The 23,842-nt window shown below is 51.4% G+C and overlaps 1 protein-coding gene across 2 annotated transcripts; it reads right to left on the reverse strand.

The window, feature by feature from the left end:
* Positions 1 to 1,078: 1,078 nt before the first annotated feature.
* SCARB2 (scavenger receptor class B member 2) lies at positions 1,079 to 23,412 on the reverse strand. 2 transcript variants are annotated; one of them, XM_068153776.1, is made up of 13 exons: positions 23,230 to 23,412; positions 17,277 to 17,434; positions 13,680 to 13,827; positions 11,227 to 11,415; positions 9,780 to 9,871; positions 8,773 to 8,892; positions 7,351 to 7,529; positions 6,563 to 6,681; positions 5,327 to 5,400; positions 4,481 to 4,532; positions 3,701 to 3,859; positions 3,494 to 3,564; positions 1,079 to 2,179 (listed from the first exon to the last, which is right to left on the reverse strand). In XM_068153776.1, exons 1-12 carry the CDS (start codon positions 23,344 to 23,346, stop codon positions 3,535 to 3,537), a joined length of 1,437 nt encoding a protein of 478 aa, XP_068009877.1. In that variant the 5' UTR covers positions 23,347 to 23,412; the 3' UTR covers positions 1,079 to 2,179; positions 3,494 to 3,534. The 2 variants fall into 2 exon arrangements, with proteins under 2 accessions (XP_068009877.1, XP_068009876.1); XM_068153775.1 differs by lacking the exon at positions 3,494 to 3,564.
* Between the last annotated feature and the right edge of the window lie 430 nt (positions 23,413 to 23,842).

Here is a 23,842-nt window from a genome sequence, read left to right on the forward strand (position 1 = left end):
CACTGCCATGGGCAGGGACACCTCCCACCAGCCCAGGTTGTTCAAGGCCTCATCCAGCCTGTCCTGGACCACCTCCAGGGAGAGAGCATCCACAACCTCCCTGGGCAACCTGCTCCCGTGCCCCCCTGCCCCGGTCAAGAATTTCTTCCTTATCTCCAGCCTAAATCAACCCTGCTCCAGTTTCAAACCATAGCCCCTTGCCCTGTCACTCCAAGCCCTTATAGAAAGTCCCTCTCCACCTCTCCTGCAGCCCCTTTAAGGTCTCCCTGGAGTCTTCTCCAGGCTGAACAGCCCAAACTCTCATCCTGTCCCCACAGCAGAGGTGCTCCAGCCCTCTGATCATCTTCATGGCTTCATCTGAATCCTCTCCACCAGTTCCATGTCTGTCTTGTGCTGGGGGTTCCAGAGCTGGATAGAGTACTCCTAGAGTGGTCTCCCTTTCTCATACCATTAATCTGTAGGCTTTGGCAGGAAGCTAGGAAAGAAAGTCCACTGCACATTCCCTCCAGGAGCTGTCCTTAACCATTGGCCAGGGAAGCACAAGAACAGCAGAGATGGCTGAGGTGGCTGTCACTCCAACAATGTGTCCAGAACAGGGTGAGAAGAGCAGCACCTGGCTACAGGCAGAGCAAAGCCAGTTCCCAGCATGTTTTCACAGTGGTATTTCCAGCCTGGCTGCCCAGAAAGCAACATTTTGGGAGGTGTGGTGAGGTGGCAGTTTTGGCCCACGGTGTCAAATGGAGTAGTTGCTCCAGAAGAGCTCCTGTGAGGCCGTAGGAAGCTGTGATGAGTTTCTCAGGCCCTGGGCTTGCAGCACTCAAGGTGAATGTCCTGCTGGAGTCCTGCTTCTCAGCTAAGGTTTAACATAGCAGCTCTGAGGAAAACACATGGCAGAGGCAAAGCTGCAGCTGTGGCACTGGGAGGAACCTGGGCTGTGCCAGCTCTTTTTTTAGCTAATACAGACATTAAATAACTGCAGGCAGCATGGAACTTCCCAGCTAGAGCTGGCTCCAGAGGAACAAAACCACTGAACAAATCATCAGCTAGGAAACAAACAAACAAACCTGAACCAGACCAATGCAAAAACCAATGCCTCTATTTAGAAGACAATAATACAGTTTTCAAACACATTCCATTCTCTAGCTCTAATGGAAATCCTTCTCAGTGAGAATATTCTTTTAATTGGGGGGGGGGGGGGGGGGGAGGGGAAATACTTTTGGTGATTTTTAAAACAAGTTTCCACTTGACAAGTTAAAAACCAAACCAAACCAAAGCAAAAGGAAGGTGGTGTTGGACTCCCCAAAGCCTTACACAAACCTTAACAGAGAGGTGTGCTTTTACCCCAGGCAGTGACTGTGACTGCCAACCTGTGCTCATGTTAAACCACACAGCTGAGAGCTGTGACACACACACACCCCCCAGAGAATAAAGAACAGCAGGTTTGGACCCTCCACCCTTGAGAACATTCTGTTGTGTTTTAAGTTGAAGGGGAAAAGACAAACTCAAAACCTTTAAGCATGGCTAACATGCAAGGGGATCCTGTGCAGAGTTAGAAGGGTTAAGAGGCTTCTTTTTACCTGGATATTACAGCTGCTCAACAGAGTTTTGCTCAGTGTTTTGGGTTAGTTGTACCAATCAGTGCTGTGAAAGGGCTGGTGACATTAACAACAGTCAGTGCATAACACTTTACAGAGAAGACAATACTAGGCCCAGGGCAGAATTGTCCCTGGCTCCTGGAGGCTCCAGGATCCTGCTCTGATTCTAGAAGGGTTCTTTGCAGCCCACACTCCTGAGGCTGGTCTCCAAGGTTACCCATGGTGTTCCTCTCATGAATCAGGCCCTTTTCACTGATAGAGTGGTTGTGATCATCTGTGGCTGTCAGTGCAGGTACAAAGAGAGTGCAGAGTTGATAAAAGCCAGGATCTCAAGCAGTTTGAAAAGGTCATTTTGAAACTGGAACACAGCTGGTAAGAAAAGTCTCCTCCCCTGCTGACAGTGCAGATTCTCTTCCACCTCTGTACCACAAGAAGTTAAATACTTGAGACCATCTTTTCTCCCCAGTGGACAGCACTGGATAGTGGTAGTTGGTATTAGGTCAGCTCTAATGGTTTACTCTCCAAACCCATGTTAAAATCTACTAAGATGTCCTGATGAGTGGGGACCTTTCATCTTCAGTACTCTGAAAGAAAACACACAACACAGCAAAGTTAACTGTGGCCCCCTGGAGAGCTTCCATGGGGGAGAAGCTGGATTGCCAAACTGCAGACAGGGAGGGAAAAAGCTCTTGGCTCCTACTTCTAAGTACAGACTCCTCTAAGAGAACCAGCACTGCACTGAAAAAGCACCAGAGGGTGGGTGGCAGCTTGGGCAGGCACCTCAGGCTCCCTGTTAGGATCCTGCAGATGATGGCAGGCTGGAAGGGGGACTGCAGGGAGAGCTGTAACCAGCTGAAGTACTTTGGTTTGCAGGAAGAGCAACAAAAGCAATGCAGAAAACTCAAGGAATTCAGGTGTTGCTTTGTCATTTTAATCCCTCTGCAGTGTTCAAGAACATCCAGGAGAGCTGGTAGGAAGCTCTACATGTAGGGTGGAGCAGGAATGCCTGGGACAGAAGCCTCAGGTGATGGGACAGTTTTGACTCTCTAAACACAGGGAGACTCAACAGCTCAAAGGAAAAAGTACCAGGCTGGCTTGTAAAGGAACCTGAAGTACAGTCCTGAGAGCATCTGCTCATGAAATGCCTCCTGAGAAAATAAAGCATGAAGCCAAGCAAGCCAAGGTCAGCTGCTCAAAGCTGCTGCTTGAGGAAAGGAGCTTGCAGACCTCGCTGCCACAACCATCACACAGTCCTGTCGGAGGTGTGGTGGCAGGGGGATGTGGTGTGGCTGGGTGCTCTGGAGGCAGGCTTGAGGGTGCTCTCTCACACTGCTGGGAAGTTGGATTTGGGAAACATCACACAAGCAAGACCACACTTAAGACCACAGCAACTACAAGGAGAAAACAGCCTCCTAGAGTACCCAGTCTGTGTCTCTGACCAAAGGGTTTGTCTGGGCTGAACGCAGCTGCCTTGCCCAGCAGGGTGGAATTTTGGCATCGGCTTTTGACATGACCAGCAGCCTTCATGCCAGCATGTCATTCTGTGACAGAACATCTCATTCTGTGACAGCACATCTCATTCTGCGACAGAACTCCTCAGAAACAGACATGCAAACCAGCAGTGTCTGGAGAAAACTCCCTGCTGTAAAATTCATCTGCCTTTTGGCTGGAAATCTGCACTGTGGTGCCGAAGAGCAACCTGCTGGCAGCACACAATTGTTTCTGCTGAGAACACTGTCAGCTTGCTGCTGCCTTCAACCTGCCCATCCAGTGTGATTGATTTTAATTCATTTTTTTTTTGCATCTTATCCTTCAGGGTCCTCTAGACAGGCTGATTGTATTATGCTTGTACTACTGCTGGCGAGGGAATTAGGCACAAAAGACAGGACCTGCCTTACCATGTTTCTTACATTAGCTCCATTCCTTTGCTTTGCTGCTTTTATTCTGAGTCTATTAAAACTTCCCTTCCCTAGAAAGGGCATTTTAAACAGAAACAACATATAAAAATGTATGCAGAAAGACACTGGACAGGTAAAATCAACCAAAAAGAAAATGCAACACAGAATGGTGTGCAGGAGGCAAGGTGACATTCCCAGGCCACTTACCTCTTCGCTTACTCCCCGGGACCTGCACACCAGCACAATGAAAACAATCCCAAAAACAATTCCTAGAGCCATGATCACAAAGGGGATCCCAGTGACAACACTGGCTTCCAGCAGGACGTGCCTGAGCTTGGTGGCAGATCCTTCATCAATCAGAACACTCTGGAGCAGAGAGAGATGAAGAGGGAGAAGAAGACGTTATTTGTGCTCTTCCTTGCGATGAGATCAGTTTAGTTTTGTGCAGGGTAGGGAAACAACAGTCCCACAACTCTCCCCCCTCTACTTCACTGCTTCTTGATATCCTTTAGGAATTCTTAGCTCTCCTCACACAGCCAGAGGGATCATGTAGTCTGCACTCCAGAAGCAAGCAGTGATTTTTAACTCTCAGCTTAGGAAGGGAGTAATGTAGGCCTGAAAGGATGGCGTGCCTCACTAAAACTGAAGCTAAGGCATTCAGTGATGGCAACTACAGCACAGGAATGCTCACAAAAGATGACTCAAAAACCCAAAGAGATGGGATCTCCTGAGCTCCCTCCTCCTCAGCTGAGCAGCCCTTTTCCTCATGGCCAATACTCTGGAAATGAAAAGGACTGAGAGTGTTTGGCAAGGCTGAACTTAACGCGGTGGTCGAGAAGCGGCAGGCAGCCTAGAGACAGCACCAGCTTCTCCCTCTCACTGCACAAGACAACAAAGCAAACAGCTTTTTGTTTTCTGGTTAGCTCAGAGTATTTTTGCAATCATACAAGCACCACAGTGCTGCAGAGGAACAACCACAGTCTTTACCTCGTTTAAATACATCACTGGGAAGATCAGGGTTCGGATGTTGCCTGTTTCACTGGGTTAAGAAAAACACAAACACAAACACAGTAACAAATTAGGGGTTTGCAAGTTGTCAGCTTGTAGAGTTCTGAAGACAGATTAGAACAGAACAATGAATGAGGAAAGTGTCCCTGAAAAACCTCTGGCTTGTTCCTTTTGACTGTGGGTTTTCACCTCCCTGCTGGAGTAGAAGAAATGCCCCTCCCTGGAGGCCTGGATGAGGCCCTGAGCAACCTGGGCTGGTGGGAGATGTCCCTGCCCATGGCAGGGAGTTGGAACTGGATGACCTTTAAGGTCCCTCCCAACCTATTCTATGAATATATGACTCCTAACCTCCAATATAAACAATAAGTTCTGTTTTGGGACTTGGAGACAAAGAGCAAGAAGGATCCAGAAGAGGCTCATTAATAACCAACTGAATGACAGATTTGTGCCAGTCAGCAGGAATGCAAAGCTAAGCTGCTGGTGAAGGTTGCTCATATTTGTGAAACACAGAGACTATTGTCCAAGCAACATGTGCAGAGCAGAAAAAAACCCCAAAACCAAGCTAAACCCCTGAATGTTTGGCACACATGAAGCAGCAGCTTGCTCCCAAGCCGTGTTCCTGGTGCTGTCGTGAAGAAACCTCACCAGCTGTGCTGAGAGGACTGGGCAGATAAAATGCTGCTTTTTTTGGGGGGGTTGTTTGAGCCAATAAACATCAGCTGAGAAGCTGGGTAAGAAGAGGAGCATCCAGCAGTGGCGAGGAGTAAATCAACATGCCAGAAGGACTCAAGAGTATCTCTGCAGAGCTGAGCAGGGAGCACTTACAAAAACTCAGGTAGCTTCCTGACATGAACGTTGACCTGCATCCGCTTGGCTGCTTGCAGGACAAGCCCTGTCAGCTGGGAAGAAAAGAAATCAGTGTCAGAAGAACCCCAGGAATAGATGTGAACTACCAGGAGCTGAGGGAATACAACCTGATATTCACACTGCTGGGGACCTGACAAGGCCTACCTAGGGTTGTTATTTACTTCCTGTCACCAAGATGCTGTTGTAACTCACACACAGGAAGCCTGTGGCCCTTTACTCCTGAAAGGGCAGGGGTTTTGCTGTCCAGAGAGTCTGTGGGTGCCCCATCCCTGCACTTGTTTGAGGCCTTGAGCAATGTGGTCCAGTGGAAGGTGTCCCTTCCAACCCAAGGGAAGGTCCTTTCCAACCCAAACCATTCTATGAACCTGTCAATCTACACTAGGATCTTAAAGAGGAACACTGCCATTTCCTCCTGCTTTAGCTACACAGAACAGCTTAATGAGTCAGTCTCCTCTGCTTCTCTGATCCTGCTCTCTCCCTTGACCTACATATTTGTGTGTGTGGATGTGGAGATCAGTGTTGTACTGGTTGTAGCTGGGATAGAATTAGTTTCCTTTGAGGCAGCTGATATTAGGCTGTGCTTTGGAATGATGATAAAAGGAGTGCTGGCAGCTCATGGATGCTGTACTTCCTGTGAGCAGTGCCTGCACAGCCTGAAGGCCTCTTCTGTTTCTCACCCTGCCCTGCCAGTGAGTAGGCTGGGGGTGGGCAAGAAGCTGGGAGAAGGCACAGCCAGGAGGAGCTGACCCAAAGCTGCCAAAGGGATATCCCATACCCTGTGACATCATGCTCAGTGATGAAGCACTGGGTGGGAAGCTTGCCAGGGCTGCTGTTGCTCAAGGACTGCTGTTGCTCAAGGACTGCCTGGTGGTGCCCAGCTGGGATATTTCTGCATCACATGTTTTTTCTTGGGTTTGTTTCTCTTCCTGTCTTTCCTCAGCCTGAATTCTCTTGCTTTTAGCCTTCTGATTATCCCTTCCATCCTGCTTGAGGGGCAGTGTGGTGTTCAGTTGCCTACCAGGGCTAAACCACAAGTGTAAAGCCATGGCCCATCAGCTGCACGCTCCCTTTATGTCCAGCATTTCCCAGGGAGAATCCCAACAACTCTGCAAACTCCCATGGCAGGCATCATCCCCATGCTTCCCTAGCTCTCTTCTCAGGACTCCAGACCCCTGAAAAAAAGGCTGCACTCACAGGATTGATGTCCAGAAATGTCTCATGGTATTCCTTTTTTGGGTGCATGCCCTCTATGTCGTCCACAAACTTCTGATCTGCTAGGTAAAAATGTGGAGCTGACAGGAATATTGGAGCCCCTGGAGTGTGAAAACACAGACAGTGAAAACACAGAAACTCACCACCTAAAATAGGCACAGCAGGATTCAAGGAAGTCTTTGAGGACCTCAAAACTATTTCCACTGTGTCTTTAACAGTCAAAGGTGAAGTCCATCCTGGAGCTACAGAACCAACACTCTGACTCCCTGTCTTCACAGCCAGCTCATTTTTCCTTCTGGACCATCAGCATGGCTTTGTGTCTTAAGTTTCCACAAAGAAGATCAGAGGGCTGGAGAAACCTCCCCTATGGGGACAGGCTGAAAGAATTGGGGTTGTTCAGCCTGGAGAAGAGATGGCTCCAGAGAGACCTTAGAGCAGCCTTCCAGTACCTGAAGAGGGCTACAGGAAGGCTGAGGAGGGACTGTTTAGAAGAGGCTGCGGTGATAGGACGAGGGGCAATGGTTTGAAACCAGAGCAGGGGAGATTTGGGTTGGACATCAGGAGGAAGTTCTGCACAATGAGGGTGGTGAGACATTGGGACAGGTTGCCCAGGGATGTGGTTGAGGCCCCCATCCACGGAGACATTCAAGATCAGACTCAGTGTGGCCCTGGGCAGCCTGCTCCAGCTGGAGGCGTCCCTGCCGGCTGCAGGGGGGTCGGACAAGATGCCCTTTGAGGGTCCCTTGCAGCCCGATGCCATCTGGACATACCCTGCTTGCAGATGCTGACATTGAGGACACCAGTGCCAGGGCAGTTTCCTGGAGGGATGCAGAAGCCAGCATTGTCTGGGTTCACTGTTGTGTTGGCAAACACCATGGCAGAGGGCACAAAGCGGTAGGTTGGGATGCCCGAAATGGTTCCTGAGCTGTCGTACACCAGGTACAGAGACCTGCAAGGGAGAAAAGCCAGGCCCAGAGCTGTTAGTCTTGAGCACACACCTACAGCTGCTGCAGAGGTCTCTTTGCTGAGGCCTGGGTAACAAACCTGCAGTAAGCTCCAGACTTGGTTAAAACCCATTCCAAAACTCCCCTCTATGAAATGCACCAGGCTTTTGCTCAGCAAACACACAGCTCAGCGTTCTGCTGCTGCCCCAAAGAGACAATCCTGTGCCTGCTGTGCTGCTGCAGGGACACTGATGCCTGCTGTCAGCATCTCAGGCTCTCACTCTGCTCCCCATATTCATAGAACCACAGAGTGGCTTGAGTTGAAAGGGACCTTAAAGATAACCCAGTTCCAACCCCCTGCCTTGAGCAGGGACACCTCCCACCAGCCCAGGTTGCTAAGCCTTGTTTTAAACACTTCCAGGCATAAGGTGTCCACAACTTCTCCAGGCAACCTCTTCCAGTGCCTCACCACCATCAGAGTAAAGATCTTCTTCCTAAGGTCCAATCTAAATCTCCTCTGCTCTAGATTCAAGCCATTGCCCCCTGTCCTGTCACCACAGGCCCTTCCTGCCTGCTGTGCGAGGAGGTGCTGGCAACACGCTACTGGAAGGGACAAGGAAAGTAACACAGGGATGGAAGGCAGGGAACTGCAGATCAGTTTTGGTTTTCAGAGCCAGGGAAATGAGCAAGGGAAGAGATAAGGGAAGGAAACACTGAGATTTTCTGTATCTTGCACGTCAAACAGCAGCAAGTCATGACTCGCTGCAAAGGGCAATCTGGGTTGTCTGAAAGGGAAAACGTTGGAGGAAAGCAGCTTTGGGCAGGGCTGATACAGATCTTTCCATTCTTCTCAGTACTAGGCTTGCATGACAGTCCACTCTGCCCTTCCAGTCAGCTTCCAAGTGTTCATAGGTTCATAGAATAGGTTGGGATGGAAGTAACCTTACAGATCATCCAATTCCAACCTCCTACCATGGGTAGGGACACCTGCCCCCAGCCCAGGTTGCTCAAGGCCTCCTCCAACCTGGCCTTGAGCACCTCCAGGGAGGTGGCCTTCACTTTATTTTAATACAGCCCATCCTTTCCTTCATGCATGGGGTTGTTCTGGTGTAACTCTCTCATCCTTCATGCCATGAATAAATGCAGAACACTTCCTGGGAGGAAAACCAGCAGCCTAACATCAAAGCTCAAGAGGGATGGATAGAAACACCCTGCTCTAAAGTCTGAGTGACATTTTCCTCTCCTTACCTGCAAAAATCAGAAGAAAAGATATAAATGTTCTCATCTTTGCTGATCAGTGGGTGGAAGGATGTCCCATCTGTCCCATTGATCATGTTACATGTCTCTGTTGTCCACCAGCTCAATGACCTGAAGAAGACAAAGCACAGAGAGTAAAGGTTAAAAGAGCTTTGGGTGGTGGTCAGGCCAATGCCAGCAAATCAGAATCAGCTCTACACAGTGCCAAGTCCTCCTGTCACAGCTCTGCTCACAAAAAGGGGATTAAAATGGGTTTAAACTTCATTTGTGGCCCACTGAAACTGGTGCCAGGCAAGCATGAATATGCCTGCAGGACTTCCTCCCACACATGTCACTGCTGGCAGTTGTTCTGGTTAAAGCAGAGGGATGTTTTAGGTAGCTTCTCTTTGGCTTCTGCATAACACAGGCTGCCCACTGAAGGTTCATAGAATGAGTTGGGTTGGAAAGGACCTTAAAGATCACCCAGGTCCAGCCCCCCTGCCACAGGCAGGGACATCTCCCACCAGCACAGGTTGCTCAAGGCCTCATTCAACCTGGCCTTGAAAGCACCACCAGGGAGAGGACAACCACAGCTTCCCTGGGCAACCTGTTCCAGTGTCTCCCCACCCTCACTGGCAACAATTTCTTCCTCATCTGCAGTCTACATCATCCCTCCACAAGATGCCCCAGCCTTGGCTTTGGGTGCAGAGCAGGTGAAGTCTGGCAACACTGACTTTGTAGACACAGCAGTACTGTCCCAGGAGGTGGCTGGGAGAGTCCTCTCTGCCAAGGGGCAGTCAGTCAGAGGTTCAGAGGTGAGTCCCCAGCAGTGTGCCCTCCCAGGGCTGAGCTGTTTGCCTTTCATGGTTATACGACACACAGCAAAATCCTGAGGGGCTGGTCTGAAGCTACAGCTGCCATGAGCTACTCAGAATAAAAGGATCCATTTTTGGTAACCAATGCTCAAGTGAATCCAAAACCTGAACAGGGCAGAGGCCACACTGCATGGCACAACTTACTCTTTTCCTTTCCATTCCACAATCCTTGAGAAGTTAAGGTAGTCTGTCTCCCCACTCAGGAAAACATATTCTCCATCATCAGTGCCATTCATCTGCAACCAGAGAGGGGAGGTTTTCAGCACTCTGCTCATTCTCTAACACCTCCAACAGGGTGGCAGGAGGTGAAGCTGCCAGCACTTTAAATCCACCCCAGGATTCATGGCCTGCCCCTGAGGTAAGGGCAGAACATTAAACTCCACCTTGGGTAGAAAAGAGGTGGAGGTGACTGGGCCAGGTGCTTACACCTCCCAAGTGGAGGAAATAAAACTTCAGAGGAACTTTTCTTCTCCTTTGAAATTTGCTGCTGAAAGAAACAAAAGTCCAACCTTTGGCAAAAAAAATAAACCCAGAGGAGATAACCTGAGCACTGCAGGACACAGAAACACAGTTTGGGGTGGAAGGGACCTCCAGATATCAACCAGTCCAACCCCACTGCCAGAGCAGGGTCACCCAGGGCAGGTCACACAGGAACACAGCCAGGTGGGGCTTCAAAGTCTCCAGAGAAGGAGACTCCACAACCTCCCTGGGCAGCCTGCTCCAGGGCTCCAGCACCTTGACAGTAAAGAAGTTTCTCCTCATGTTGAGGTGGAGTTTCCTGGGTTCCAGTTTGTGTCCATTGCCCTTTGTCCTATCCCAGGACACCACTGAAAAGAGTCTGGCCCCTTCTTCTTGACACCCACCCCTCAGAGACTTACAAACATTGATCAGATCCCCTCTCAGACTTCTCCTCTGCAGAGTAACCAGCCCCAGGTCTCTCAGCCTTTTCTCATCACACAGCTGTTCCAGTCCCTTCAGCATCCTCATAGCCTCCTTTGGACACTCTCCAATATATCCCTGACCCTCTTGAACTGGAGAGCCCAGAACTGGACACAATACTCAGATGTGGCCTCACCAGAGCAGAAGAGAGGGGAAGAAGAACCTCCCTTGACGTGCTGACCACACTCCAATGCCAGACCACTGGCCTTCTGGACCACATTGCTGTCCCATGGGTAACTTATTGTCCACCAAGACTCCCAGGTCCTTCTCCATGGAGCTGCTTTCCAGCAGGCCAACCCCTCACTGGTACTGGTGCATGAGGCTGTGCCTCCTCAGGTGTAGAACACTACACTTATTCTCTACCCAGCTCTCCAAGCAACAAGGAGTGCCCACAGCTCAAAATGACATGCAGACACCCTTTCAGTCATGGCTTCTGGCTTCTACAGGGAACCTGGCTGCATGTTTTCAAGTCATGCCTGCCTTCCACATGGTTTCTGGCTGCATGGCATTTTGCATGCCAGAAACACCCTGCAATTACTAAGGACATTGGTCAGGAAAAGTTTCTAGTGAGCTCACCCAACCAGCCCCACAAAGCCCACAGGCCATGGTAATTCCCCACCTGAAGCATCAGGAGGTCTTGCTCCCCAGTTACCTTGTTAAAGAGCCCAAACACTGGGTCAATCTCGGGGTGCAGCAGATGGATGGTGGACAGCAGCCTGTCTTTGTAGCCCCACAGCAGGTCGTGGACGGTGCGAGTCGTGAACAGGGATTCTTGGTACAGGAGCAGCAGCACCTCTGTGGCAAGCTGGAGAGGGGTTGACCTGGTCCACTCCATGGCAGTCTGCCAGGGGTTGGAATAAGGGAGCAGTGGTCAGGTTCACAGGAGAACAAACAAAGCCAGCTGCACACAAACACAGGCACACAGACACTGCAGCACTGCACGTGGTTTGTGCGGTCCCAGCGTGGTTGGGGCTGGAAGGGGCCTCTGGGGATCACCCAGCCCAACCTCCCTGCTAAAGCAGGGACACCCACAGCACCTTGCCCAGGATCACAATGGCCAGGTGGGTTTGGAATCTCTTCAGAGAAGGAGACTCCACCACCTCTCTGGGCAGCCTGCTCCAGGGCTCCAGCACCCTCACAGCATTCTCAAGCCCAAGTGAAATCTCCTGGGTTTCAGTTTGTGTCCACTGTCCCTTGTCCTGTCACTGGGCACCACTGAGAAAAGTCTGGCACCAATCCCCTTGTCCCCCATCAGCACTAAGAAGATCCCCTCTCAGGCTGCTCTTCTGCAGGCTCAACAGCCCCAGGGCTCTCAGCCCTTCCTCCTCACAGAGATGCTCCAGGCCCCTCAGCATCTTCATAGCCTCCACTGGACTCTCTCTGTTAGTTGCCTGTCTCTCTTGAACTGGGGAGCCCAGAGCTGGCCTCCATACTCCAGCTGTGGTCTCACCAGGGTTTCAACTGTATTTCCAGTTCCACATTTGCAAATGTCAGGTAACATAGTGGCTAACAGGTTCTTCAGCTTTATTCCCACAGGGATGAGCTCCTGCAGGTTCCTGTTCATCCTGCTGCTGGCACACAACCAGCTCAGCTCCACACCACCCATTGCCAGAGTCTTCAGAATGAAGAAGTGAAACATGCAGAAGTGCTTCCTAAAGCACCAGCACAGGACAGCTGGGGATGTGCTTTGGATTTCAGCCTTGGGAAGTCACACTTCAGGGGTTTAAAAGCTACCAGCTTCTCCCAAATGCAAACAAACCCACACTGCATTTCCCTTCTAGCTGGCAAGTCAATTCACAACATAGAATCATAGAATGGTTTGGGTTGGAAGGGACCTCCAAAGGTCATCCAGTCCAACCCCCCTGCAGTCACAGCAGGGACATCATCCACTAGAGCAGGTTGCTCAGAGCCTTCTCCAGCCTGACCCTGAATATCTTCAGGGATGGGGCCTCAATCACCTCCCTGAACAAACTGTTGCAGTGTGCCACCACCCTCATGGTGACTCTGAGGACAGGCTGAGAGAGCTGGGGTTGTTCAGCCTGGAGAAGAGAAGGCTCCAGGCAGACCTTAGAGCTGCCTTCCAGTACCTGAAGGAGGCTACAAGAAGGCTGCAGAGCAACTGCTTGCAAAAAGATGTCTTTTACAAAGCAAAAGCAAAGGAAGGGAATATTGCTTGGGTGAACCAGCTTGGAGTTCTAGTCCTGCCTGCTCCAGTACACCACAGTCAAAAATCAGAGCAGGAGATAACACTTACCACCACTCAAATGCCTGGCAGCAATTGTAAACACTGTGAGTGGTCACAGCTTTTAACACACTGAGTCCTTTCTGCTGCTACAGAGAGGGCATTTATGTCCTCATGGACAAAATCAGACAAGGCAGTTGGGCAAATGCTGGGGGGAAAGCAGAAGTGAATGTAGCCTGTAATTGAAGCCAGCCAAGCTAGTACAGGGAGTAAAGGCTGACACAGCCAGCAGGTAATTTACTACACTCTAACTCCCTTTGCAAGGTTTGGCTCTGCTTGCTCTCACACTGTTCCTGTGAGACCAAAGCTCAGGGTCTGTCTCTGATCACTGGAATGAGACTCTCTGCAGGGCCTTGCACCTCACACAGTTTGGGGGGTGCAGGTTTTCACTTCAGTTTCATTCTGACACCTCCTCTCTTTCAGCTCTGCCTCACACTTCTCTGCTGTAGTTGTTTTGTTCCCATGATGCAGACATGGAGGCAATTTTTGCCATTTTGCCAAAAGCAGCCCCAGGCATTCCAAACTTTCTCATTCCAGAGCCAGCTCCTCCTGTGCAGCTGACAGCAGAGATTGCTGAGCTCCACTGATGGAACCCCCACAAGCCTGGTTTCTGCTCACCCCTAAAGTGTGTGTGTCAGCTTCAGCACTAAAGCAAGGCACTTACAGAGGTGTGTGGGGAGGGAGGGACACCATAACCCCCACACACAACAGCCCACACCAAAGCTGAAGGTGCTATCTGCCCCAGACACAAGCTGCCTCTCTCGTTCTTCAGTCACCACACAGGGAGAGGCAGCGTGAAGCAGCAGCTGCTGGTTAGCAAGGGTGTGGGGATGACTGCCAAGCAGAAAGGAAAGCAAACTCACCACTGCAGGAATATTAATGGTTCTGATCAGGTCCACTTCAGGGTCTCCAACTGATTTCTCAGGTTCAAATATATATGTCTTTGGATTCAGAGCAGATACTTTGGTACCATTGTCCAAAAAGTGAACGTGCACTCGTGGCCTGTACTCCCTGAAAAACAAGAGATGGTCTGCTAATCAAGTTCACAGAGCACAGATAACATTAACTGGGGACACTTCACCTGCACTACCCTGTCCAGCTCTGGAGCCCTCAACACAGAAAGGACATAGACCTGATGGAGCAGGTCCCTCTAGAGGAGGGCATGAAGGTGGTTAGGGGGCTGGAGAGCCTCTGCTATGAGGACAGGCTCCAGGGAGACCTGATAGAGGCCTTCCTGAAGGGGGCTACAAGAAGGCTGCAGAGGGACTGTTTAAAGGCCTGCAGGGGCAGGACAAGGGGCAAGGGCTTGAAATGAGAGCAGTGCAGATTTAGATTGGATGTGAGGAACAAGTTCTGCACCAGGAGGCAGCTGGAACACTGCAACAGGTTGCTCAGGGAGGTAGCTGAGGCTCCATCCCTGGAGATATTCAAGGTCAGGCTGTGAGCAATGTGCTCTAGTCCCTGCTGACTGCAGGGGGGTTGGACTGGATGAGCTGTGGAGGCCCCTTCCAACCCTAACCATTCTAGGATTCTATGAACTGCCATTAGCTGGTGGCTGTTGTGCTGCTTTAGGCACAGAAGGGTGGCATTTTCAGCTCATTAGGACCAGATTCATTTTTGCTGCTGCCAGTGTAAGCTGACCCACACCTCACAGGGGGCTTCCAAAAGTGCCACCAACCCACATGTTAATTGCACTTCACATTTCTATCTCATCTTTAAAACCCTTCAAGGGAAGGGAACACTTCAGAGAGGACAGAAGGATCCAGAGGCACACTTCCAGCCTGGTATGGCAAGAGCCTAATTTATACCCTAGAGCTTCAACTGAGGGGGTGGAAATGGACACTGTGAAGAGCCTTCCCTGAAACAGGTCTTGCAGTTTGAAATGTACACAGGAAGCACAGCAATGTCACAGTCAACAAGCTCTGGAGGGAATGTAGACTTCAGAAGCCTCTCCAACTCTAAAAGGGCTGGAGAGGAAAATAACACTCTCCCTGAGCAGGGATGTGAGTAGAAGGATCTTGGATGTTAAAGATAAAAAGCTGTGTGCAAGACCAGGCAACATTCAGGTGTCCTTTGGGACTCAGCAGGCTCAGGCAGATGAGCAGCCTGCACTTCAGAATGAACTCTTTTATATGGTGCAAATTCAGCTCCCAGGCTTTATGAACACCAGCACCACTCCATTTTTGTTACAGACTCTCCCCCTGTGCTAACTGGGTTCCCAAAGTGTGCTGGTCAAAACTGTGGATTGCAGGAAAAGTATGCAGGAAGAGATTCAGCTAAGCTCTCCCACCTCCCCTCCCTTATTCATTAGGGCTTTTTTTCCCCCTCTGCTTGTCTGGGCCAGTTCACTTCCAGCCCTTCTCCCCACTGCTTTATCACAGAATCACAGAATTAACAATTAACCAGGTTGGAAAAGACCTCAGAGATCATCAAGTGCAACCTCTCACCCAACACCACCTCATCAACTAAACCATGGCACCAAGTGCCTCATCCAGTCTTATTTTAAACACCTTCAGAGACAGTGACTCCACCACCTCCCTGGGCAGCACATCCCAATGGCCAACCTCTCTTGCTGGGAAGAATTTCTTCCTAACATCCAGCCTGAACCTCCCCTGGGAGGTTATAAAGACACTGAGCCACACACATCATGTTGGGGCATTTTAGGTGCTCTGCCACAAGCTAAACCTAAATGAGGCATTGGAACAGGCCTAGCCCAGGGAGCTGGTGGAGTCACCATGCCTGGAGGTGTTCAAGAAGTGTGTGGCCATGGCACCTGGGGACATGGCTTAGTGGCCATGGTGGTGCTGGGCTGATGTTTGGACTGGATGATTTGGAGGGCTTCTCCAGCTGAAACAGTTCTGTGATTCTATGAGGCTTTGATGCTTTGCTCTATGGAGCCTGTGAACCAAACTTGGTCTTTTGTCTCTGGCTGGAGCATGCAGTCCATCTGCACCATCCCTCCCTCTCCCTCTCCTCCCACATGCCTCCTCTCTTCCCTCACTCACTGCTGACAGTCTGGTACAGTGACAGCTAGGCTAGGATTAAAGAATCTGCTGGGAAAGCACACTCCACTTTCTAACTTCCCTCTTTCTTCTCTCCTTCAGAGCCAGCAGAATCAAGTCCTGCTCAGACATGCCAGGCTCAGACTAACCAAACCAGCCAGAAGCAGTGAAACATGCAGGGCTGGAAGGCTCAGCCTCCCTCCCTCCCTCGCACCACCATCACCTAGCCAGGGACAGCCTTCGTGGCTGGAATGCAGGGGAAGGCTCTCCCAGTGAGCCACAAACCAGCAGCTCAGGCTGAGCTTCCCCTCTGGCACTCCCAGCCAGCTCCACCACCAGCCCTGGCCAGCCCACTTCACACTTCCAAGGCTAAGTACAAGCTTCACAAATGGGGCTGTGCATGATGCCCAGAGGACATTCAGAGCTCAGGAAGAGGGAGAAAGGAGCCAGCAAAGGGGATTGAGAACCAGGGTGCAGAAGAGCATGGGACTGTGTGGTTTCATGTAGGCAGCCTGATCTTGGAGGTGTCCCTGCTGACAAGATGCCCTTTGAGGGCCCCTTCCAACCCAGTGCAGTCTGTGGATCTGTTACAGCTGGAGCTGGCCCTATTTATCTTCCTGACAGGGAGCATGCACTGCTGACTGATTATCAGCACTGTAATACAGAGAGGTGAAGAAATGCTTGCAACTTGACAGCTTCTGTGTTTTTTCCCCATCTCTGCTGGTTTAAGATATTTTGCCAAAGAACCCCAGGTTGTTGGTCAAGGCTGAAGAAACAGCACTGAAATACAGAGGAGATAAGGGAAAAGATTATAGCTGAGGTGTGTGAGGAAAGAAACAGAAAGGCAGTGCAGAGACCAAGGTCAAGGAGAAGGAGGAAACAGCCTTTTTGCTGAGGTTCTTATCTCCATGATTTCCAAGACCATAAGGCCCCAGGACTGCTCTGCTTTACACTGCTGCATGCAGAATGAAGCTTGGAGTGCCAGGATGAGGGACAATGGCTTTGAACTGGAAGAGGGAAGATTGAGACTGGAGATGAGGAAGAAATTCTTGGCAGTGAGGGTGGGGAGACACTGGCACAGGCTGCCCAGGGAGGCTGTGGATGTCCCCTCCTTGGAAGTATTCAAGGCCAGGCTGGATGAGGCCTTGCACAACCTGGGCTGGTGGGAGGTGTCCCTGCTTATGGCAGGGGGGTTGGAACTGGATGATCTTGAAGGTCCCTTCCAACTTAAATCACTCCAGGAATCTGTGAAAATCCAGCCCCAAAAAGTGACAGAAGTGGAACTGACTGCAGGGTCTCCAGGTGTCAGCCTGGTTGTGCTGTCTGGGTGGTACTCCCTTGAGCAAACTTCTACTCACACCTTAACTGTTAGGTTTTCTCCTAGAATGGGCTCCCAAGTGCTCTGAACCCCTCTTTTTGGCTTCCTCACACACAACAGGCTCAGAGACATGGTCCTACCTGTAGGTGTAGGGCCCTATTTCCTCGACCAGAGGAGTAGCACCTTGGAGCACTTCTAGAGGGTTGGTCACATTGAAGAAGTAGAACTGCATGTAGACTGGTGGGGGAGGATCCTCCCAGGCCTCAAAGGTTTCTGTGCCATTTTTCAGCACTGTTCCCTGAAACAAGAGAAAGAGAGAGTAGCTGTTAATGAGAGATGCTGCATGGCTTTGAGAGGAGAGAGAGAATCCTAGAACGGCTCAGGTTGGAAGGGACCTCAGAGCTCATCTACTCCAACCCCCCTGTCAAGGTCAGGAACACCTCTCAAGTAGAGTCAGCTGCTGAAGGCCTCATCCAACCTGGCCTTGAACACCCCCAGGGAGGAGGCTGCCACAGCCTCCCTGGGCATTTTCCTCCAGAGTCTCACCCCCCTCATACTGAAGAGCTTCTTCCTCAGCTCCAGTCTGACCCTGCCCTCCCTCAGCTTCAAACCATTCCTCCTTGTCCTGTCTCTAGACACCCTCAGGAAAAGTCTCTCTGCAGCCTTCCTGCAGGATCCCTGTAGGATTCCCTTGAGGAATTCTGTGCCTTCAGACCAAGCACAGACAATGGGATTCAAGGCCCCAATTCTACCAATGATTTCAGAGCTGTCTGACTTTGAAGCACTAAATCCTAAGATCAGACACCTGCTACACGGCTCACAGGCTAGGGGCAGAGATTTGCTGGGTTTGTTGCTCCACTTCTTCCCACAGACACTTCAGCCTGGCATTTTTCAGGATGAACACTTAGGAGCTATTACACAATGATCCTGTGGCATCTTCTCTGTCAGCAAAAGCCTCACCTGGTGGAAGACCCCATCAAACATGCCAATGTTACAGACAAAAGTGGCACTCAACAATGGGAAGCCAAGTAGTCCTAAGAGAGACCTCCTAGGAGGCCAGAAAAGCAGCACAGATTCCTTGTGGTTATGATTTCCTTGCCCTGACATGCCAGATTCCAGCACAGCTGGGAGACTCTGCCTCCAAAGCAAGCAGACTTTGTTTTCCAGTGGCCTGTGAGGAAAGCCTGCAAGTGGCAAATTGCTTTCCTGTGGGTAAACTGCACCTCTGTGGAGCTCTGTTAGGTTGGAATCATCTCCCAGGGGAAGCAGTGGATTGTCCTACACTGGACAGTTTGAAGCCTCACCTTGACAGGGTGCTGGGCCAGCCCATTTCAATTCCACTATCACCCAGAAGGGTTGGATCCTTGGGGTCCCTCCCAACCTAGCACTCTGTGGTTCTCTGTGTGTGTGAACACAGAATATCCTCTCAACCTCTCCTGTGTTGTTTTCAGAGAAGATTCACCCCAGTATAAAAGCATCACCACCAGCACCACCACAATCAAGGCTTGTCATACAGCTCCAACACTGGTGCTGCAGCAGGGGTAGCAAAGGGAACTGTGGCTTGCAGAGTGGAATCTTTTAGCAGCAAGCACAAAGAAAAGGCTCTCTTTGAAAACCTCATCACCTGTAGGTGGAAGAAAGGGAGAGAAGGGGAAATGATTTGCAGTTAACTGGGCCCATCAACACTTGCTCTTTTCATTCTTCTGACCAAACAAGCCAAATATTGTAAGTGCAAGCTCAAAAGGAGGGCAGACTGGACAGCTGCCATCTCTCCCTTACTGCTTTTGAGGCCTTAACTTTATCAGCCACAGTTGCCTCAGGACTGATTCTTGGCCTCCCCACTTCAGGAGCTGTAGATTTGAATTTTGCCTGATTAGATAAAGAGGAGACTGTCTGACAGAAAAACTTGTTGGCAGAAGCTTGGCATGGCAGCAGTACTGCTGCATGGCAGTGCAAGCCAGCCCAGCTGGGAGCACTCTGCAGTTGCAGGCTGCTTTCCTCTGAGAATCTCCAGCCAGATATTCTGTGCACAGCACACAAAAGAAAACCATCTATTTCAGACATGCTCCAGGAGCTCTGAGGATTGCTCTGGAACTACCAACACCTCACCTCCTGTGCAGCCCAATGCTTTCCACCCTATTTGCTTGTGATCTACCTAGCCTCTTTCAGCTGGAAGTGGGAAGATTGAGACTGGAGATTAGGAAGAAATTCTTTCCAGTGAGGGTGGGGAGACACTGGCACAGGTTGCCCAGGGAGACTGTGGATGTCCCCTCCCTGGAGGCGTTCAAGGCCAGGCTGGATGAGGCCTTGAGCAACCTGGGCTGGTGGGAGGTGTCCCTGCCCATGGCAGGGAGCTGGAACTGGCTGATCTTGAAGGTCCCTTCCAGCTCAACCCATTCCAGGATTCTGTGCCAAGGAAGCTGCCCAGTTTGCTGCAGGATCATTAATGCAAGGTGGGTTTCTACCATGCCCTCTGTACAAACACTCATGCCCCAGCTGGCACACAAGGAGCACTGACAAAAAGGAACTGCAGGAGCTTTGCTCTGGCAGGTTGAGCCTGAAAGTTTGAAATCATAAGTGCTCCCCTGGGAGGTGAGCCACAGAGCAAAAGGGCAGTGAAACCAAGTCATCTGGTGATTTGTTTGCTGGATCTGCCTGGCGCTGTTTGGAACTCCCACAGAAGCCACCTGTCTATTTATAGCTCTGTACAGTGACAGCCAGGGCTGTAAATCCAGCTGCACAAACTTCTCAGCTGGCTTCAGACTCCCAGGGAACTCTCAAATAACAACATATGAGCAGCTTTTGGTTCCTTCTGCTTTTCACCCTGTGTCACCAGGGATATTTGGGGTTATCACCTGATGTTACACAGCCTAGACCTGAGAGAAAATATGAGCACACAGTTCTGAGCCAAAAATATGTCCATATCCCTCAGCTGATGGCACTCAAGCCTATCCCTCTGCTGCCTTTCCTCCACACCAGAGCAGGATCTGCTGTGGCAGGACTGGGACCACTTGTGGGGTTTTTTGTCAGAGCTTGTGTTCACTGCTAGGCTGGGCAGGTTGTCAGATCTTACCTCACAGATGAACTCTTTAATCTGAAACATGTAAGAGAGAGAGCTCTGCTGTAGTTATTGCTCCTCTGCTGTGGGAGGACAGAGGATCAGATGTCTCTTCTTGCTGCATCTTTATGCAAGGACAAGAGACACAACCTAAACAAAGTTCTCAGAAGCCTCAAATCAGACACCAGTGCTGCAGGCAGTAGCCTGGAGAGGCCTCAGACTCATCAGATTCCTGTCTCAGAGAGATGCCATCTTCCATTGCAGCTGCAGTGGAGGCTGCAAAGACAGCCCTTCACTGCATGTCAGCCCTGCTTCAGGACTGCTGGAAGCCCTCAAAGGACCATGAACAGCCTGTCAGAAGGGCATCCTCCTGTCCTTTCTGCAAGTGACAAGAGGCTGAGGAGGCTATGATGGGCCAGAGCCACAGAGATGATGTTCCAGCTCCAGCTGGAAAAGCTCAAGTCTTGCCACATTTCCCAGGCAAACTGAGATCTGCCTATTTGCAGAAGATTTTCTAAGCTGCACATGTGGTTGCACAAGAGACAGCAACTTTCCAAACACACAGCTGAGGAAAAGCTCACATGGGACAAAGCACACATGGAAAGCAGCCGAATCAGCAGAGCCTGGGAGCTGGAAGCTGCACCACCGCAGTTTGTGAGGCTGGCTCCTGCAGAGGGCCAGGAGGGAAGCACGGGGAGCAGTGCCATCCAGAGGTACCCTGGAAGCTGGGGAGCAGTAAGAAGGAAAAGGCTGAGCTCTGGGAAGTTGATCCTGCATTACTGAAAGCCCTGCTGAGCGAGGAGCGAGTTGCCCTTACATAATCAAGCCGGAGGGTGAGGAGCAGGCAGCCAAGAGATAATGTGCGTAAGGAGGATCACACCTAATTCCTGACAGGCCCACACTCTCCCACCAAACCTTCCCTCTGCTGCTCCCAGCACGGAGAGGAGGCTGAGGGCAGACCTCACTGCTCTCTGCAACTCCCTGAAAGATGATTGCAGTGAGCTGGGGGTTGGCCTCTTCTCCCTGCTCTCAGGTGACAGGAGGAGAGGCAATGACCTGAAACTGTGCCAGGGGAGGCTTAGGCTGGAGAGGAGAAAAAGTTTCTTTGCTGCAAGAGTGGTCAGGGATTGGAACAGGCTGCCCAGGGAGGTGGTGGAGCCCCATCCCTGGAGGTGTTCAGGAAACATGTGGCCATGGCACTTGGGGCCATGGTTTAGTGGCCTTGGTGGGGCTGGGTTGATGGTTGGGCTCAGTGATCTTAGAAGGCTTTTCTAATTCAACCAACTCTCTGACTCTACAGAAGAGACTGAGACCTAGAACTTCTGCTGTGATCCAGAGGATTACAGACTCCTTCCCAAAGAGACCTAAGACCTGGGAGAAGGACCTGCAGATGCCAATGCAGAGCTGTGCTGATTTGGCTTGCTTTGCATAGGACTTTGCATACCTGAACACTCACATCACTTCACACCTGGCTTGCAGACTAGAAGAGGAATTTGCTGAGGAGCAAATAACTTCAGGAGAAGGCTTCCCTTACCCATGCTGCGCTCCTGAGGACATACACAGGAGCTCCTCCTGTGTCAGGTGCTCCTGAAGAGCAACTGCCACACTGGCAGGCTGCAGGCTGACAGCTTACCCTGTGGTAACCTCCTTCATTTGGTTAGTTTTTTTTGGCTGGCCCCTGCAGTTTACAGGCACAGTTCAAAGTGCCACAAGTTGCTTTAAGCTGACTACCAACCTCAAATTGCACTCACTCACCCAAACTGATGTAAGTTAAGCCAACACAGCTTCTGTGCTAGGAAATGCCCTCTGTCAACACCCCATGGAACAGAGCAGCGCTTTGGTGAGGGCAGCACAGGGGATCAGCAGACTTTGGGCACCAGGCAGACAATAGCACTGCTCAAATCCCTTCATTTGTTAGGACTTTGGGTTTCTCTGTCAGGGTAGCAGACAGCAGATAAATCATTGCTCATTTCTCTGCTTCACAGGAGTTGCTAACACAGACACGGCTGACCCTTCTCACTGGCCCACTGGCTAACTGCAAAGAGCCTGTATGAGAGAGGAACAAAAGCCCAGGCACCACAGAGAGTGAAGGACTCTGCCCTCACTGAATCACAGAATGGCAGGGGTTGGAAGGGACCTCTGGAGATCAGCCAGTCCAACCCTTCTGCCAAGGAAGGTTCACCTAAAGAAGGTCACACAGGAACACATCCAGGTGGGGTTGGAATGTCTCCAGAGGGACCACCTCTGGAGCAGCCTGCTCCAGGGCTCCAGCACTCTTAAATTAAAGAAGTTCTCCCTCATGTTTCACTGGAAGTTCTTCTGTTTGAGTTTGTGCCCATTCCCTTTGTCCTGTCACTGGGCAGCACTGAAAGAAAGCCTGATCCCATCCTCCTGCCACCCACCCTTCAAGCATTGAAGAGATCTCCCCTCACTCTGCTCTTTCCCATACTAAAAAGCCCCAGTTCTCTGTCTTGCCTCACCACTCCCCTCAGCATCTTTGCAGCCCTACAAAGCGCCAGGATGGATGTCTCCAGGGGCTCTACAAGCAGCCTTTAAGGTGAAATCCTTGCTGTCAGCCCGGCCTGGCAACCCACCAGAGGTGCTCCAGCCCCCAGCACCTCTGGCTGTGCTCCAGCGGCAGCAGCAACCGGAGCAGCAGCAGGAGCAGCTGAACGGCAGCTGCAAGAAGCCTGCGACTGGGACAGCAAAACGAGAGGGGTCTTAGGTGTCCCCTGCCCCACAGCCAGCAGAGCTGCCGAGAGAGAGACGATTTTTACTCCTATTCACGCAGTTTTTACCCAGCCCAGGCCCAGTGCAGCCTCGGCCCCCATCCCGAGCCCCAGCCAACGGGGTGGTGCCGGGCAGGGGGGGTCACTGCCCAGGGATGCTCCTGCCCTCACCCAACCGCAGCTGCTGCAACGAGGGAGCCAGAAATGTCACTCGTCAGCCCTCTCCCTCCCTCCCTCCCGGGGTTATTTTGAGAGGGAATAAACCGGCCAGGAGGGGCTGGGGAGAGACGCGGGCCGAGCTCTCACCTGCTTCACTTGCAGGTCCACCACGGTCTGGAAGACGTGTGCCACCAGCAAGGAGACGCTGGCGATCAGCAGTGTCATGGCCAGGACCCCCACGGTGACGAGGCACAGGGACTTCATGGCTGCTGCCGTAGGAGGGACACAGCCAGCGCCGCCGCCGCCGCCGGGCTCCGGGCCGGGCGCAGGGGGAGGGCGGACGCCGAGCCCCGCCCGCCGACGGGCCGGGAGGAGCCGGGAGGAGCCGCGATGCCTGCCTGCCTCTAGCCTTGCTTACCTCCTTGCCATCCCTCCATTCCTTCCGTCCCTCCCATCCCTCCTTACCTCCCTTCCTTTCTCCCTTCCTTTCTCCCTTCCTTTCTCCCTTCCTTTCTCCCTTCCTTTCTCCCTTCCTTTCTCCCTTCCTTTCTCCCTTCCTTTCTCCCTTCCTTTCTCCCTTCCTTTCCTCCCTTCTTTTCCTCTTTCCCTCTCTCCCTCTCTCTTTCCCTGCCTCCCTCCATCCCTCCTTCCCGGTGAGAACCAGTGGTGGGGAGGCTTTGGGACCCAGACATGGCCACGCTTAGTCCATCAGGCTGGTCCCTGTACCCTGCTTACCAGGGGAGGGAAAACGTATGCCAGA

The sequence above is a fragment of the Melanerpes formicivorus genome, unplaced genomic scaffold, assembly GCF_026170545.1.
Source record: "Melanerpes formicivorus ecotype bairdi unplaced genomic scaffold, bMelFor1.0.p_v2 SCAF_27, whole genome shotgun sequence".
Lineage (NCBI taxonomy): Eukaryota > Metazoa > Chordata > Aves > Piciformes > Picidae > Melanerpes > Melanerpes formicivorus.

Excerpts from the sequence above, each read along its gene's own strand:
- SCARB2 (XM_068153775.1), bottom strand. The coding sequence starts at position 23,346 with ATGAAGTCCCTGTGCCTCGTCACCGTGGGGGTCCTGGCCATGACACTG. Across the intron at positions 6,682-7,350 it reads TGTCAGCATCTGCAAGCAGG|GGGCTCCAATATTCCTGTCA; the intron begins GTATGTCCAGAT and ends TTCACACTCCAG. Across the intron at positions 5,401-6,562 it reads CATTTCTGGACATCAATCCT|CTGACAGGGCTTGTCCTGCA; the intron begins GTGAGTGCAGCC and ends TTTTCTTCCCAG.